Below are 16903 nucleotides of genomic sequence, written 5' to 3'. Positions count from 1 at the left end.
CAGCAGTCTCTCGTTGGAGTTGGCCAAACTGGACAGTCTCTACGTAAAAGAATGAATGGACACAAATCAGACGTCAAGAATTATAACATTCAAAAACCAGTTGGAGAACACTTCAATCTCTCTGGTCACTCGATCACAGACCTAAGAGTGGCTATACTTCAACAAAAAAGCTTCAAAAACAGACTCCAACGAGAGACTGCTGAATTGGAATTAATTTGCAAACTGGATACAATTAACTTAGGCTTGAATAGAGACTGGGAATGGATGAGTCATTACACAAAGTAAAACTATTTCCCCATGGTATTTCTCCCACCCCACCCCCCACTGTTCCTCTGATATTCTTGTTAACTGCTGGAATTAGCCTACCTGCTTGTCACCATGAAAGGTTTTCCTCCTTCCCCCCCCTGCTGTTGGTGATGGCTTATCTTAAGTGATCACTCTCCTTACAGTGTGTATGATAAACCCATTGTTTCATGTTCTCTGTGTGTGTGTATATAAATCTCTCCTCTGTTTTTTCCACCAAATGCATCCGATGAAGTGAGCTGTAGCTCACGAAAGCTTATGCTCTAATAAATTTGTTAGTCTCTAAGGTGCCACAAGTACTCCTTTTCTTTCTGGGAGTCGTAGTCATTTAATTACATCTAGCTCTTTCATGCGACAGGAAGAGAGGAGCTGGGGCCACCTATGCCAGACTGCACAGTGTCTCTCCAAGTGGAGCAATGCCTTCAGGGAGATGAAGTTTTCTGCCCTTCCTGCGGGCCAGAGAGGACTACAACTCCCATGGTGCATTGAAGAACTGCCCTCACCATGGATTTCAATCCCCATGATTCAACGTGGTCTCTCTCTGAGGCTGGGTAGCACCAATGCCTGCTGGGAGCTATTATTCCTTCCATGCTGCGCTCCTCCCCGCCTGGACTCCATTCCCCACGGTGCCCCGCGGCCGGGCCGGGGGGGGTGGAGAGCTGAACCGCATTACCTGCTGGGGGCTGTAGTCCCGGCCCTGCTGTGGCCAATGGGCGCCGCCGCCGCCCGGACTCCATCCCCCAGGGGTGCGCCGCAGCTGGGCTGGGCGAGGGGCGAAGCCGCAATGCCTGCTGGGGGCTGTAGTCCCGGCCCCGCTGCGGCCGATCGGCGCCGCCCCTGCTCGGACTCCATACCCCATGGTGCCCCGCGGCCGGGCCGGGCTGTTATTGCGGCGGCCCCGCCCCCCGGGCCAAGCCCCCCCCAGCGGTTAAAGATGGCGGCGGCGGCGGCGGCTGCGGCGGGCGGCGGTGGCTCCGCCTGGGCTCGGGGCCGCTTCCCCGGGCGGCCGGGCGGGGGCCGCCCTGTGCCCCGGGCCGGGCTGCGCGCGCGGCTGCCCCTGCGCGGCGGGTCCAGCGGGGACGGGCCCGGCCTGGGGGACCCGGCGCTTCGGAGCCTTCTGGGCCTGGGCTGGAGCCTGCGCCGCCTGCGGGGCCTGCTGGGCGGGGGCAGCAGCGAGGAGGAGCCGGTGAGCGGCGGGGGGCAGGAGCTGTAGGGGGATAGCTGGAGCGGGGGGGGCTTTGAGCGGAGCAGTTGGGGGGCAGGAGCTGTGTGGGGAGCGAGTTGGGGGGTGGGTAGCTGGAGCGGGGGGAATTGGGGGGAGTTTGAGTGGAGGAGCTGGGGATTGGGGGGCTTGAGATAGCAGCTTGTGGAGTTGGGGCTGGGCTTGGGCAAGGGCTAGAGCTACAGCCTGGGGGAGATGAACTAAGCTGGGGGTTGAAGGGCCTTGGGATAGGAACTTGGGGGGAGGGGAAAGCTGGGGGGATCCTATAGGCAGGGAACTGGAGGTCTGGAAACTCATGGGGGGGCTGTGGGGAGAGGGCTGGGAGTCTGGGGGCATGTGCAGGAGAGGTTGGGGGATGTTATGGGGGAGTGGGAGGTGGAGCTGAGGGGGAGTGTGGGGGGTTGGGGGAGCAGTTGGGCGGCTGGGAGCCTGGGGGGCTGCTGGGACAAGGGATGGGAGCTGAGGCCCCAGGGCTGGGGGGTTGGGAAATGGCGTGCTGGGATCCTAGGGCTGAGGGGGGACTGAACAGTTTCTGGGGGAACTGGGAAGTATAGGGAGAAGCTACGGGGGGCATGCCTATGGGGAAAGGAGCTGGGGCCCCAGGGCTGGAGGTGTGGGGAAGATTGATGGGTGGGACGTCATCTTGGGGGTGAGCTGGGTGACCTGTGGGGGTGGGTCCCTGTAGGAGTGGTATGTGTGGCTGCTGGAGGGAGGGGGAAAGTTAGGGGGGTCGGTGGACTCTATGGCGCTGTGTTGAGGGGGCCCCTGTGTGGGGCTGGGACAGTGTTGGGGATCTGGTTGGGGGCAGGGGTCATTGTTTGTGGGGCTAGGGAGTTGTGGGGTGTAGCCCACCAACGTGTAGAGGGGTTTTGATCCTGCATGTTAGGAAATGACATCTGGCCGGGGAGCCCATCCTGAAGGAGTTCTGGGTGCCCCCTGCCTGAATAGTTCTGTTGGGCTGGGGCGGGGCAGATGAGGGTCTGTGGGGAGGAGCCCTGTCCCATATGGTGTGCGTTGGGCAGCAGGAGGCACACGCAGTGTCCATCTCACCCTGGCTGGCTGTAGCCGGCACTGGGCTCAGCTTTTCTGTGCCCCCCTCCGGAGTTTGGCTTCAGTGTGTGGGCGGCAATTGGCAATGCCACCCCCAGCAGCTTCCCGACCTCCCCCGGGCATGGCACTGCTTGGAGCCCTCCCTGCACAATCAGTGGTGGAAAGTCGCTGTGAACCAGTCGTCATCTGCCCTGGAGTCACATTTGGTTCCTTGCCCGTCCCCTCCTCAGTGCATGGGCCCCTCTTTGTGGGTACGTACAGATGGTCTCCCCCTTTACTTTCTCCAGGTGGGCCTGCGTGCAGTGAGGGGTGGGGGATTCCCCTGTCCCAAGGGACCCCAGTGAACTGCCAGCTGGCTCATGCTGCTGCGGCTAGTGGCCAGCAAGGTGCCCTGTTTCGGGAGTGGGGCGAGTCTCTGGCACCAGCCTTCCTACCCCTTGATGTCATGCCCCATGCTCCTGCCAGAGGCTAGTATGGTCTGGATGGACTCTCGCTGTGGGCAGGCCAGCTGGTGCTGGGGGGCTGAGTTTGGCTCTGAGCTGGCCTCCCATGTAGCATGGTGTTAAGAACATTGCTGGCCTTGCACATGGGGCGGGGGCTGTGCTGGAATCAGGAGTCAATCCCACAGATTAGGGAATAGGCTATGCTGGGGAGGTGGTGTAGATGGAGCACTGGCACTTTGGAGACTTGGGGTCCAGCCCCGACTCTGCCACTGGCTTGCTCCCCACTCCATACCTCAGTTTCCCCACCTGTCTAAGGGGGCTGGTGACTGCTCTCTTTGGAAATGATTGAAGTTTATGGATGGAGATGTGGGTCTGTCCTAGCACGTGGGGGTTCTGGCCTGAACAGACCCTTCTTTGCTAGATGTTGCACGTGCCAGTCTCTGCCCCGGAGCTTGAGCCGTCACTCTTGTGTCTCTCTGTGTACGCTGGGCCGGGGAACTTGCCCTTCCTGTTTGGAGAGGAAAGCGCTGCATCTCGCCTGGTCACGGGACTCCAGGAGCCCGGCCTTGGAGAGAGGTGCCAGCATTGCTGGAATGGGCAGTGTTCAGGGCTGGGCCAGCTGCGGCGAGGGAAGCCAGCTGGCAGGGATCCCATGGGGCGGGAGAAGGCCAGCGCTGGATCAGCCTGCCCTGCAGAATAGGTTATTTGTCTCCTGTGGATATGGGAAGCTGGTTGCTCCCAGCCCTTGGGTTGCCCGGTTGCAGAGGCCTGTGGACAGTGGAGTGCCGCTGTCTTCTGCAGGGGGTGCTGGGAGCTGCAGACTCCAGCAAAGGTGCTTGAGATAAGGCCACTACAGACCTGGGGCCCAGTTGGAGCCAGTGCCCCTTAGAGGGGAAAGGTGCCATGACCCATTTCTGCCCCCCTGAGCCAACCAGTCCCTGCCCTGGGGCCCACTCACAACTGGAGCCCTTAGAGAAAAAGCTTCCTTGCTCCTGCTATTCCTTGGCTCATTTCGCTGCAGCTCTGCCAGCGTAAGGTTGCTGGTTCCTGATCTAGCCAGGGATCCTTCAAGGGGCATGTGGAGGTGGCTGCCAGTCTCCTGCTGTGCCAGCAGAGGGGCTGGTTCTGTTTCCTCCCGAGTGGAGTTACCCATGTACCAGTGGGTGGTGTGGTCTCTCGGCACCTGACCTGAGGAGTTTGTCCTGCTGTAGCTTGGCCTTGCTCTGTTGCCTAGTGAACCGTTGGGTGCACCTGCAGCGCCGTGCCCTGGCTGACTTCAGGCAGGCCCTGGCTCTTCCCCGGCGCGCAGGTGAATTTCGCCGCCGCCGCCTCCGGGTGTGTGAGACGCCCCCAGTGCTGGCCGCTGCTTGAGGCGGCATGTGGCGAGGGGGAGTCTGGTGGTATGAGCCTGCATAGCGCCGCATGCTTGCGGCTTGGACCTAGCCCATGCTGTGTGCCCTTGAGCTGGCAAAGCAGCCCGTTGTGAAGAGCCTGCAACAGAGGGGCAGCACCGCCTGACTGGCATAGAGGAGGGGTGCTGCTGTGCAGGGTTCATGCCCCCGGGCTGCTTCTAGCTTCTGAACGTGCCCAACTGCTGGGGCTAGTTGAGCTGAAGCAGGTTATGCAGGGACGGCTTGTCCAGCGCTGAGATCCAGCCACCTCTGGGGGGGATGCTGGGAAACGGCCATATGGGGATGATTTATCTGGCGCTGAGATGGGGCACCTGAGGAACAGTGTCTCATTGCCCCCGCTGACATGTTGCTGCTTCTGGGGTGGGGTAGCTGGGTACGGCTATAAGATGAAGCACTCATGTGTTGTGTGCCTGCCATGCTCCACTGTGAAGGCCAGGGCTTTGGAGCGGAGCCTGGAGCTGGAGCGCGGAGCAGCTCTGAAGCAGTGGGGCTGCAGGTTTTTGCCTGGAGCTGGAGTGATGCCGGAGCACAGCTCAAAAGCCCTGGTCAAGGCAGCTGCATCTAGCGCTGGGCAAGCCTCCCTGGGTGGTATTGTATACGGTTCTTCCCCAGCTGCCCTGCCCTAGAGGCGGCTGCATCTCAGTGCTGGGGGAGTACAATCAGTTAAGGCCCTTGCTATCCTTTGGGGCCTCTATCAAAGCTGCGAGGTAATGGGCAACATATGCTGGGGCTGGGTCTCCCCTCGTGGTGGATTGCACGCTGGTTGGGGCAGTGCTGTCTCTTGGGCATCTGAGGGTCCCCGATTGGGTCTGATGCAAGGGTCCTATGGGCCACGTCTCAGTCTGCAGTCTGGAAGCCGGGCGAGCCTGCACAGATACAGGAGGAAGCCAGCAAGCTGGAGTTACTTAGTGGTTAGTGCTGGTTAGATCCCTGCAGCTGCTGGGTGGGCTCCACTGCCTGCCCCATCCGGGGCTGCTGAAAGCACGGTGGCTGGGGGAGGGATTGGTCCCAGTGACCTGTCCAGGCCTCACCCTGGGTACAGTCCCGCTGGCAATGGGTGAGGAGCCCGCCCCACCTGGTGGGTCGAGGGGAGTCTGCATCCCTGAGATGGGGAGCCCCCTGCCCCATAGCTGTAGCATGGAGCCCACCGGGATTATCTCGTCCCCCCCCATTGCTGGCATGACAGTGCTGCAGTGACTCTTCCTGATCCTTCACTGTCCCACGGTGGGGCTGTGCCAGCCTCCCTTTCTGGGCACTTGCTTCCAGCTGTGTGGCGTGTCAGTAGGTGGGGCCTGGGGAGAGGGTGTGGGTGGGACAGCTGCTGGGTGGGTGGGGCCTCTAGTTGCTCTCAATAGGTGTGTTGGATGGGGCCTAGGGGGTATGGCTGGGGCCAGGTGGGTGAGGTCATCCTGGGGGCAAATGGGAGAGTGGGACCTGGGGCTATGGGTAGACCCAGCTTGGTGCTGCTTGGAATGTAGCTATGTAGCAAGGGGTGGCTGGAGCCATCCCCAGGTATGGGCAGGGCTCATGTTGGGGGCTGGAGCTTGGTATCCTCCATCTAACCACAGCCCCTTTCTGTTTCCTCCCTGCAGGAAGAGTTCCAGGGCTTCCCTCCCGATGAGCCTGTCTCCCAGAGTTCCTTCCGCGCCGTCCTGCGCTCCCAGAGAGGTGAGGGCACTGGCCGGCTCGACCCACATGGACACCCCCTCAATCTGGCACCAGGGAGGTGTCAGCACTGGCATCCCACGTCCCCAGCCCCTCATCACATCTCCTGCACCATGCTTCTCCACGGGGCCCTTGGGGTTCTCCAGCCCCTTTGGCCTAGCACCGCTGCACAGGGGCCTGTCCGTCTCTGACTGCAATGGGGCTGCTGTCTGGAGGCTACCTCTGTCCCACAGGGGTCAGCCTGTAGGACCTGTTGGGAGGCTGCTGACGGTGAAGGGGCTGTGTTGTGGATGGGCAATGGGTGGGGCTCTGATCCTGTTACGACTCAAATCTGAACACTCAAGACAATCCACTTCCCTCTGTCCTGGGCGTAGTGGGGTGGTGGGCCCAAGGGCACCAACCTGCAGGACCGGGCACGATGTGAAATCAAAGCAGGGCACGCCCGCGAGGATGCACTCATTTCGCTGGGGCAGACCAGGGCACGATTCAAGCTGAACCATCACCTGCTGCTCTGATACTGTGTTAATTGTCCCCCCAGGACTCTGCACTGACTTTACAGCAGCTCTCCCAGCTGGGCCCCCTGGTTCAATGTCCCTTCGCATCGCAGCACAAGGCCTGGCATGAACACTGAACCTGGGGGGAGGGAACCTTAACTAAAAGAAAAGGAGTAATTGTGGCACCTTAGAGACTAACAAATTTATGTGAGCATAAGCTTTCGTGAGCTCATGAAAGCTTATGCTCACATAAATTTGTTAGTCTCTAAGGTGCATAAGTACTCCTTTTCTTTTTGCGGATACAGACTAACTCGACTGCTACTCTGAAACTTAACTAAAATAGCTACCCCTACCTCCCACCATAGGGTGGGCCCAGTTACACCAGCCATAGCTCATGCCTGCAGACGATGGGGAACTGCTGTGTCATCCCCGCCGTGTAACCGCCGTCCCGCTGGGGTCTAGGTGCCAGCTTCTCCTGGCAGAGTTAACTTGGGTGTGGATAAAGTGAGACTGCTTCCCACTACGAACATGCTTCTCTTCTGCCTGAAACTGCTTGGCCACGCCAGCTTCCTGCGGTCCCCAGGGTGCCTGGTCAGAGCGAGGGCCCCTCCTGGGACGCAGGATTCCCCTTGTCCGGTGTCCACAGACCCCCTGCCAGCCTTGGCTTCCCTGCTGTCTGTTCCCAGCACGTTTCCAGCATGGAAGGGGAGGGAGAGGTGTGCAGTGGGGGGTGGCTGGGAGGAGGGATGCCGGACACGCTGGAGCTCTGCTGCTGTCTCCTGGCATCCTGAGCAGCTCACTGCTTCTCCCTGGTCCTCAGTTTCCCCATCTGTGAAATGGGGATAATATACCTCTGGTTGTTCAGACTGTGAGTTCTTTAGGTGGGTCCTGTCTCTCACTGTATCTGTGCAGCGCCCGGCACAATGGGGCCCTGATATCAGCTAGAGCAGGGTCTGTCTGGGCAGCGGCTGGCATGTTGAGAGAACCTTGCTCTAATGGATATGGGGTGTCTGTGCAGTGCCTGGCACAATGAGGGGATCTCATCTCAGGGTGCCCTGGTACGAATGGGGGGGCGGGTCCTGTCTCTATACTGCAGGGCACACAGTGCCACCCCTAGTGTTAAGCCAGGCCTTGGTTGGGTTGATGGCTGCTGTCCCACCAGTGTTAAGCCAGGCCCTGTGGTGGTGGCTGCTTTTGGCCCTGGGGGCTGGGATGGAGTTACCACATGTTAACCACCCTTATTAGCTGGCTGGCCGGGGGTGTGGTGGTGTACAAGTGGGGTCCCGAATCCCGCCCCTGCGGTTCACCCCCTTTCCTTTCTCGTTGCAGGCATGTCGCCCCAAGCCAGCAGCAGGAAGAAGAGAGGCATTTCCCTGCTTGCCGCCCCCTCCAAGGTGCTGGCCAAGCCAAGGAAGGGCGAGGCCCAGCGGGAGCGCATGGTCAAGGCCCTGGCTGAGCTGCTCCAGAGATCTAGGCCCCCGCCGGCCAGGCCAAGCTTGCCTCCGGGTGCTAGCCCCGTCCAAGCAACCAGGACGCCTCCTGAGCAGGACCCAGGGCCCTCTGAGGCCATGCCCCATTCCCCATCCCCCAGCAGCCCCCCAAGGGCGCAGAGTCATGACCCCACGGTGCCCCACCGGCCACGGGGCCGCCCCCGGGGCTCATTCAAGAAGAAGCCGGGAGCTCCTCGGCGGGGTGCCAAGGCTCCTGTCGCTGCTCCTGCGCCGCCTAGGAAGAGCCAGCAGCTGGTCCCAGGTTCCAGGCCGAGCTCCCGGGAGAAGGGCCCCAGGCGTGGGCGGAAGAAATTGCCCCTGCTGCTCAAGTTCGTCTCCAAAGCCAAGCGGCTGAAGTCGGGGCGGGTGGCGCTGGCCCGTGCCAGGCTAAAGCCCCCCATGGGCAGGAAGCAGGGCAGCAAGAGGACAAAGAGCAGCCTGCCAAAGAGGAGGGATGTTTCGCCAGGGGGCTCCCCCGCTTCCCCTGCCCCCCCCAAGGAGCAGCTGCCCCATGCGGCACCAGCCGAGCCGGCCTCTCCCACCCAGGCTCGGTGGAAGCGGCGGAGGCGGATGCAGCTGCTGGCCCCGTGCGAGGGTGCTGGGGGGGGGAGGCCGGTGTCCCCCCCCGTGCCCGGCCCAGGCAGAGGAGGAGTCAGCGGCCCCGGTCTCCATTGCCCAGTCCACGCGGGCGCAGTGTCTGAAGCGGGGTCGGGGTCGGCCGCCCCTCACCCCCAGCCAGCGGGCTGAGCGGGTGGCGGCTGCCCAGCGGGAGGGGGCTGGTGCGGCGGGTGAGGAGCCCCCTGGGCACAAGGCCACGTTCCTGAAGAATATCCGCCAGTTCATCATGCCTGTGGTGAGCGCCCGCTCCTGCCGCCTCATCCGCCCCCCCCGGCGCTTCATGGATGAGCCCCCCCGGCGAGCGCCCCGGGCCAAGGTCCCTGAAGCAGGGGAGCTGCTCCGTGGGGAGCCCCCGGTCCCAGAGCAGGCCCCTGGCCAGGAGGTGGTATCTGGCCAGCCCCCCCGCTCACCTGACGAGTACCCCTCCCCACTCTCGTCATCCCCTCATTCCCCTCACCTCTCGCCCCCAGCTTCCCCCCTCCCCAGCCTCCTTGGCAAGCGACGCTCTATCCTGCGGGAGCCCACCTTCCGCTGGACCTCCCTCAGCACCTCGCCGCCTCTGCCCCCCGAGGCGGGCAAGTCCCTCTTCCGGCTGCCCCCTGAGGAGCCCCATGCCTTTCCGCCTGGCCCCCGCCTGGCCCCCTCCCCGCCAGCCAGGCGGCTCCCACTGCTCCGGGCCCCTCAGTTCACCCCCAGCGAAGCCCACCTGAAGATTTACGAGTCGCTGACCGTGTCGGCTGAGGAGCCAGAGCCCATGTGCCTCAGCGAGGCCAGGAAGGACCCCCCACTGTCCCCTGTGCCTCGGCCGGAACCCCCCTCCCCCCACTATGAGCCTGTGGTGACCCGCAGTGGCAAGCGGCTGCTGGGCCGAACCAACCACCTGACCCTGCCCCTCTTTGGGGAGCCCCCCCAGCACCTGCCTGCCCCCCCGGACACAGAGCTGATCAAGATGGAGGATGTGGACGCGCCAGGCGTGGTGCGCAAGGTAGCCATCCGCCGCGTGGCCTCGCTGGCCAGCCGTGAGTCTGAGGAGGAGGAGGGCGGCTCTGGGTGTGAGACCGAGGAGCAGGGAGCTGCGGCACCCACCCGGGAGGAGGCAGCACCGGCTGCACAGCCAGCCCAGTTGTCGGGCATGGACAAAGTCTACAGCCTGCTGACTCGCGCCAAGGTGCAGCTCTTCAAGATCGACCAGCAGCAGCTGCTGAGATTGGCCCCGGTGAGAGACCAAGCCCCCATGCTGCGGGGGTGGGGGGAAGGGAGGCGGGCACTGGGTCTCCAGGTGCCTTGGGGGGGTGGGGAGTGGGAGGCGCTGCACATGCTGACCTGTCAGCCTGCCTTAATGACAGTGCTTCCTGTGGGGCCAGGGGATGGGGCTGGGAGCCAGGACTCCTGGGTTCTCTCCCCAGCTCTGGGAGGGGAGTGGGGTTGAGCGGTTAGAGCAGGGGGGCTCTGGGAGCTGGGACTCCTAGTTTCTTCTTCGAGTGCTTGCTCATGTCCATTCCAATATGGGTGTGCGTGTGTTGCATGCACTGTCACTGTAAGGCTTTTTCCCCCGATCATGAGTGGTATCTGTTGGGTTGACTCTGGTCCCCCTAGAGTGGTACCTCCATGGCGCAATTGCTGGGCACCTGTTGACTCCTCAGTTGTTTGTTTCCATCTGGAAAGATCTTTTCTTGCTCAGCAATAGATCCCTTCATGGTGGTCTTCCTGTAAATAGATGGTAGATGTGTGTAAATAGTTCATTAGCATAAATATAGAGCTAGTTAGTTTTCTAGTAAGCACCTGCCCTGGCCCCAGGGCATGCCTTGGTCCCAGGACTTTAAACAGTGTGCAGCATGCCAGGCACATGCCAGTTAGTGACCCTCATGAGCGATGTTTGAAGTGCCCAGGAGAGGGTGTCGTCTAGCGTACGTGCCAGATCTGTAGGAACTTCAGTTGATTCTCTATTTTTGGGTTCTTGAAGTTCCTACTTATGGAAACGGCACTCTGTCCCAGTTCAGAGTGGTGACCAGACCCAGCCCTGAGTGCTCCTTCTGCCAGGTGCGTGCTGGCGTCTGTCAGGTCGCTAGCACGCATCTCTGGCACCCAAGAAATCTTCATCGATGACACAGCACTGTTCCCATCACTGGGGCCAAAAAGAAGTCTGATCGGGGGCGTTAGAGGATGAGTGAAATGTGGTGAACCACTCTCAACCGGGTGCAACTCAACCAGCCCATTGACTGCGGCCCCAGGGGTGGGACAACTGTCAAGTCCGGTACCGAGGAGCTCCCCATGTAGGGTGAGCCAAGAAGAGGACACAAACCTGGCAGCACCAGAGGCATATGGGGCAGCGCAAAACCTCTTACCCCTCCCGGCACCGCTGTCTCCAAACTGGGGTCTACGAGGGACAAGTCAGGCACCGCGGGGCCCAGCCTTAAGAGGGCAAGCACCAGTCCTGGACAAGCCCACGAAGATGGCTGTAACAGGGTTTAAAAGAGAACTGGATAAATTCATGGAGGTTAAGTCCATTAGTGGCTATTAGCCAGGATGGGTAAGGAATGGTGTCCCTAGCCTCTGTCTGTCAGAGGGTGGAGATGGATGGCAGGAGAGGGATCACTAGATCATTACCTGTTAGGTTCACTCCCTCTGGGGCACCTGGCATTGGCCACTGTCAGAAGACAGGATACTGGGCTGGATGGACCTTTGGTCTGACCCAGTATGGCTGTTCTTATGTTCTTATGGCGAGGCACTGCCCTCCATCCTGCTTGCCATTGCGAGACTCTGCACCCAGGCCATGCTTGCTTCAGTGATGTCTTGCCTAGATGCTTGTCTCATCTCCAGCACTGGTCGCAATCCCTACGCTGCTAGCAGTCGTGGTGCCGCCCCCATCAAGGCAAAGTCATTTGGCATCATGAGGTACAACGCCACCCTGGTCACCTAGGAGCCGGCCCTTGTGCTCCGAATCTCAGGCAGAGTCATATGCCTTGCGAGGGACTGGACCTTAGGCAGATCAGACCCCTCACGAATATGGCCAAGGGATTTTTCCCACCAGGGTGGGGTTCCGTCCAATGGCAGATGCTGGACCCCTTGGCCGCACAGGGTCCAGGGCTCCCATGGGGGACACTCCTTTTTGGCACCGTCAGAGACAGGTGTGCCCCCTCCATCCCTGTTGGAAAGAGGATTGGTTCCTGGGGCAGAGATCAGGGGTTCTCAAGCCACACTGGCAGAAGACTGCCAGGGCTGGAAGAGGACCAGGCGCTGGCAAGGTCCAGACCACTTTCTCACCCTCCCCGATGAGACAGTGGTGGGTATGGCTGTAACCCTGACACAGGATGGCTACAAAGCCCACCAGGAGCTCCTGTGTTGGATGGCTCAGAACTTTAACCTCCAGATAGAGGAGATCGCAGAGTCAGCCCAGCACTGGTGGACATTGACTGCTTCGGGGCCAGCAAGAATTGCCCTGCACCTGAACAAGGCCATTCTGCAGCCTGTGAGGGCCTTGTGGCAGACCCCAGCCTTTCTCCAGCCTAAGGCCAAGTGGGTAGAGAGGAAGTATTTCCTCCGCCGTAAGGGTTACGAATACCTTTATACTGGGCTCCTTGGTTGTCACTGCAGCTAACAAGAAGGAGACGTGAGGCAGCAGGGGGCCAGAGAAACAAAGCGCTGGACCTCCTGGGGAGGAAAATCTACTCCATAGGGACCTCTAGCTTAGGGTCGCGAAAGACCAGGCTCTGTTTACAATTTTAATTCCTGGTCAGCGGTCCAGGAAATTCAGAGAGCTCTTGCCCTCTGACTCCAAGGCTACGTCTACATTACCCAGTTTTTAGCAATGTGACTGTGTTACTACAGCCGTGCTGCCAAAAGTCGGGCCGTGTAGCTGCTGTTTGTCAGCTCTCCTGCCGACAAAATCTTCCACCCCAACGAGTGGGTTTTTTTTAACACCTGTGAAAGACCAAAGTTTTGTCGTTCAATTGCCAGTGTAGACATAGCCGAGGGCAGCGCCATAGCCAAGGCATTCCTCCAGGCAGCCCTAGGCACTGTGGACTCAGCAGCCCAGGCAATGGCTCCTGGAGTTGTAATGAGAAGTTCCTGGCTTCAGTCATCAGGCCTCCCCCATGAACTCCAGCAGACTGTTCAGGACCTCCTATTCAAAGGGCAGTCTTATTTTCAGAACAAACTGACGTCCAGCTGCGCAGCCTGAAAGATTCAAGGGCGACCTTGAAATTGTGGGACTGTCCCATCCTGGATAAGCCGCAGCCCATGGGCCATATTTACCAGTCCCACTAGAGACAGGACTTCAGGTGACAGAGTAATAGGGGTTTCAGGAAGAGACCAGCCTCTTGCTCCTCTGCAGCCTCAACGTCTGCACACACAAAACAACCGTCGGGGAACAGACAATGCTTTTGAGGGGGCACCTGAGGACAGGGCATAGTCCAGTACCTGGATCTTGGCCTTATATTTTAGACCGTTTGTCCCACATTTACCGGGCTTGGGCCAACATCGCGTCCAACTGGTGGTTGCTCTGCGCGGCAAAAGTGGGAGACGCTTTGCAGTTTGTCTCTTCCCCACACCACTTGCCCATTCCTCTTCAGGGATCCTCCTCACAAAAATCTCCTGGCCCGGGAAGTGCAGTTGCTCCTAAGGGCCAGGGGCAGTGGAGGAGGTTCCCGGGGAACTAAGTGGCAAGGGGTTTTACTCCTGCTACTTTCTGATCCCAAAGTTCAGTGGGGATCTCGGGTCTATCCGAGACCTCAGAAACTTCAACAAGTTCTTAAAGAAGTTGAAGTTACGCATGGTTCCACTGGATCCGGGGGCTGGTATGCCATCCTTGACCTATAACTCTCTTCCGGGGACACAGCGATACCTTCAGTGTGTTTCAGAGTAGCAGCCGTGTTAGTCTGTATTACCACTTCAGTGTGTGGTAAACTGGAACCACTGTCAGTTCACAGTTCTGCCCTCCGGCCTCTCAGTTGCCCCAGATGCGTGGCGGAGGGGGCAGCTTCTTCAGGAGGAGAGGGGTGCATGTCTGTCCTGACCTGGACAACGGCTGGTGAGAGGTCAGTCCAAGCTGCTAGTGGAACAACCCATGGAAATCGTTCTCTCCACTTTCAAGAGCTTGGGACTCCTGATCAATGAGCAGAAGTCCACTTTCACTCCCGTCCAGAGGGTAGAACTCATAGAAGCGATCCTCGACATGACTCAAGCAAGGGCCTGCCTACCAGAGAGCTGCTTTCAGGGCCATCTCAGCCCTCATACCAGGCCAGACAGCATACCCCACCGCTACAGCCAGGAACTGCCTAAAGCCCCTGGGGCACATGGCCTCCTGCATGCTGTACCATGTAAGTGCATGTCTCAGACTCTGCCCTCTGCAGCTGTGGGTGGCTGGCGGTGGTGTACATTACCAGGTATCACCCACTAGCCAGAGTGGTCGCTCTTCCCCAGATGACGCTCAGCGCCCTTCAGTGGTGGCTGGATCAGGACAGTGTGTGTACTGGTGTTCCCTTTGCAAGGCCCACACCAGCGATAGAGCTGGTGTGAGATGCCGCAGATATGGGGTGGGGAGCCCACCTGGGGCCTCTCTGGACACAGGAGGAGGTTTGCCTGCATATCAGTGTCAGGGAGCGAAGGGCAGTGTGCCTTGCCTGCCAAGCCGTCTGTCGCAAGCTCTGGGGCAGATGTGTATCGGTCCTCATGGACACCACAGCAATGTTCTACATAAACAAGCAAGGGTGAACCCAATCCTCTCCCCTGTGCCTAAGGCATTGAAATTCTGGGACTACTGCTTAGCCCACTCCATTCACCTGGAGGCTGCTTAGCTTCTGGGCTTGCAGACCACCTGAGCAGGTCCTTCACCAGTCATCACCAGTGGTCTCTCTGGCTGGACGTCCTGGAGGCGATTTTCCAGAAGTGAAAGTGTCCTCAGGTGGACCTGTCTGCAACCAGAAGCAAAAGGAAATACCCCAGTTCTGCTCGTACCAGGGCACAGCCTGGTGTCTTGTTCAGACGCCTTCCATCTGTCATGGGGAGGCAGGTTCCTTCTACGCCTTTCCTCCCACACCCTCATCTGCAAAGTGCTCCTCGGGGTCAAAAGGGACAAAGCCCACATGATTCTCCTTGTGCCAGCATGGCTGCGCCAGCATTGGTTCATTATCTTACGGGACCTCTCAATAGATGCCCCAGTCGGTCTCCCAGTGTGGCCAGATCTGATGTCCCAGGGCCATGGCCGCATACAGTCTCTGCATCTGACTGCTTGGTGCCTTCGTGGCTGAGCGAAATGGAGCTGGGCTGTTCGGCACTGGTCCAAGCAGTCCTTATGGGCAGTCGGCCAGAACAGCCTATCTAGCAAAATGGAAAAGGTTCTCACTCTGGTCACTTCAGAAGGAGGTCCCCACTCTGGAGGCCACACTCCCCTTTTAGCCTGGACTACCTGCTCCATCTGAAGGGGGAAGGCCTGGTGGTCTCTTCCATCAGAGTCCACTTGGTGGAAATATCGGCATTCCACCCTCTGGTGAATGACGGATTGGTTTTCTCCAGCTCAATTAGCTCTCAGTAGTTAAAGAGCTTGGAGCGCCTGTATCTGCAGCTTCTGCCTCCCTGGGATCTCAACAGGGTCACCGTTTGAGCCACTAGTAATGTGTTCCTTGATTTATTTATCCTGGAAGACCACCTTTTTGGTGGCCATCACCTCTGCCAGGAGGTGTCCGATCCGGCCCTTCACTTCCGAGGCGCCCTACATGGTCTTCTTCAAGGACAAAGTCTGTGTGTGTCGTCACCCGTCCTTCCTTCTGAAAGTGGACTATTTCCACAATAGTCAGGACATCTTCCAGTTTTCTGTCTTGAACCTCATGCTAATAAACACGAACAGAGGCTGCACTTTCTGGATGTTAGACGTGCTCTGGCCTTTTACATAGAAAAGACCAAATGCTTTTGAAAGTCCCCCCAGTTATTTGTTGCTGTTGCAGAAAGGATGAAAGGCAGCATGGTCTTGGTGTGGAGGACCTCCTTCTGGATAATGTCCTGCATCTGCACATGCTATGGCCTGGCAAAGATGGCTCCCCCATGCTTAACAGCACACTTCACGTGATCACAGGCCTCACCAGCAGCGTTTGTGGCTCATGCTCTGTTCGTAGATATCTGGAAGGTGACCTGGTCCTTTGTCCACATGTTCATGGGCACTTATCCCTTACCCAGCAGGCAAGGAACAATGCAGTCTTTTGGGCTGCGCTCCTTCATTCAGTCTCTCAGGAACTCCGACCCCACCTGTTGATGGATTGCATGGGAGTCCCCTATATTGGGCTGGCCTTGTACAAGCATTCCAAGAAGAAGACTGTTACTAAACTTTCCGTAACCCCTGTTCTTCGGGATGCGTTGCTCATGTCCATCCCACAACCTGCCCACCTGCCCCTCTGTCGGAGTTGCTGGCAAGAAGGAACTGAGGAGGTAGCAGGTGCCTATCTACCGTGCCATGGAGGTGCTGCTCCAGGGGGCACCAGAGCCAAGCCCATGGAAACCACTAGGGGAAAAAGTCTTCCAGCGACGGTGCACACGACGCGCACACGCATCCATAATGGAATGGGCACGAGAAAGCACTCGAAGAGCAACAGTTACGGGAAGGTTAGTAACTGTCTTTTTCTCCCTAGCTCTGGGAGGGGGAGTGGAGACAAGTGGTTAGAGAAGGTCGAGGCTGGGAGCCAGGACTCCCGGGTTCTGTCCCCAGCTCTGAAAGAGGTGTGGCATCTATTAGAGCATGAGGGTGGAGCTGGGAGCCAGGACTCCTGGGTTCTATCCATGGCTCTAGGAATCCTGGCTCCTAGCCCCCTCTTTAACCCACTAGACCCCACTCCTTTCCCAGAGCTAGGGAGAGAACCCCGCAGTGCTGGGTACCTGATGCCTTAACCAAGACCACTGACATCCCAGAGCCAGGGAAAGGGGTCAGGGGCTGGGTCCCTGTAGCTCTGGCTGTGCCGTCACAGCTGTGTCTGTCTGTGCCCCGCCTGCAGCCATCACCCAGCGTCAAATCGGAGGAGAATGCAGAGGCTGCACCAGGGGAGGCTGTGCCCGACCTGGCCAGCGTGAACAGGAATGAGACCAAGAAATTGGTATGCTGGGGCTGGGTGCTGGATCGTTGCTGCTGTGTGTAGGGTGGGGATGGGGGGCTTTGTGCAGAGGTGACGGGGGACAAGGGGGAACACGGTGGGGGGAGGATACATCTTTTCCAGCCCTGCTC

At 59.2% G+C, this 16903-nt stretch overlaps 1 protein-coding gene across 1 annotated transcript in view; it reads left to right on the top strand.

Annotated features, from left to right (window-relative positions):
* The first annotated feature begins 1302 nt into the window (after positions 1-1302).
* KMT2B (lysine methyltransferase 2B) overlaps positions 1303-16903 on the top strand; it is a 34931-nt gene continuing 19330 nt past the window's right edge. The window contains 5 exon segments of the mRNA XM_038382633.2: positions 1303-1489; positions 6023-6098; positions 7919-8700; positions 8702-9913; positions 16677-16775. Coding sequence (XP_038238561.1) covers positions 7921-8700; positions 8702-9913; positions 16677-16775 — 2091 coding nt within the window. The 5' untranslated portion in view covers positions 1303-1489; positions 6023-6098; positions 7919-7920.

Source organism: Dermochelys coriacea, chromosome 24, assembly GCF_009764565.3.
Source record: "Dermochelys coriacea isolate rDerCor1 chromosome 24, rDerCor1.pri.v4, whole genome shotgun sequence".
Lineage (NCBI taxonomy): Eukaryota > Metazoa > Chordata > Testudines > Dermochelyidae > Dermochelys > Dermochelys coriacea.
The sequence above is the reverse complement of the archived record's forward strand: the minus strand, read 5'-3'. Positions and strand labels throughout refer to the sequence as shown.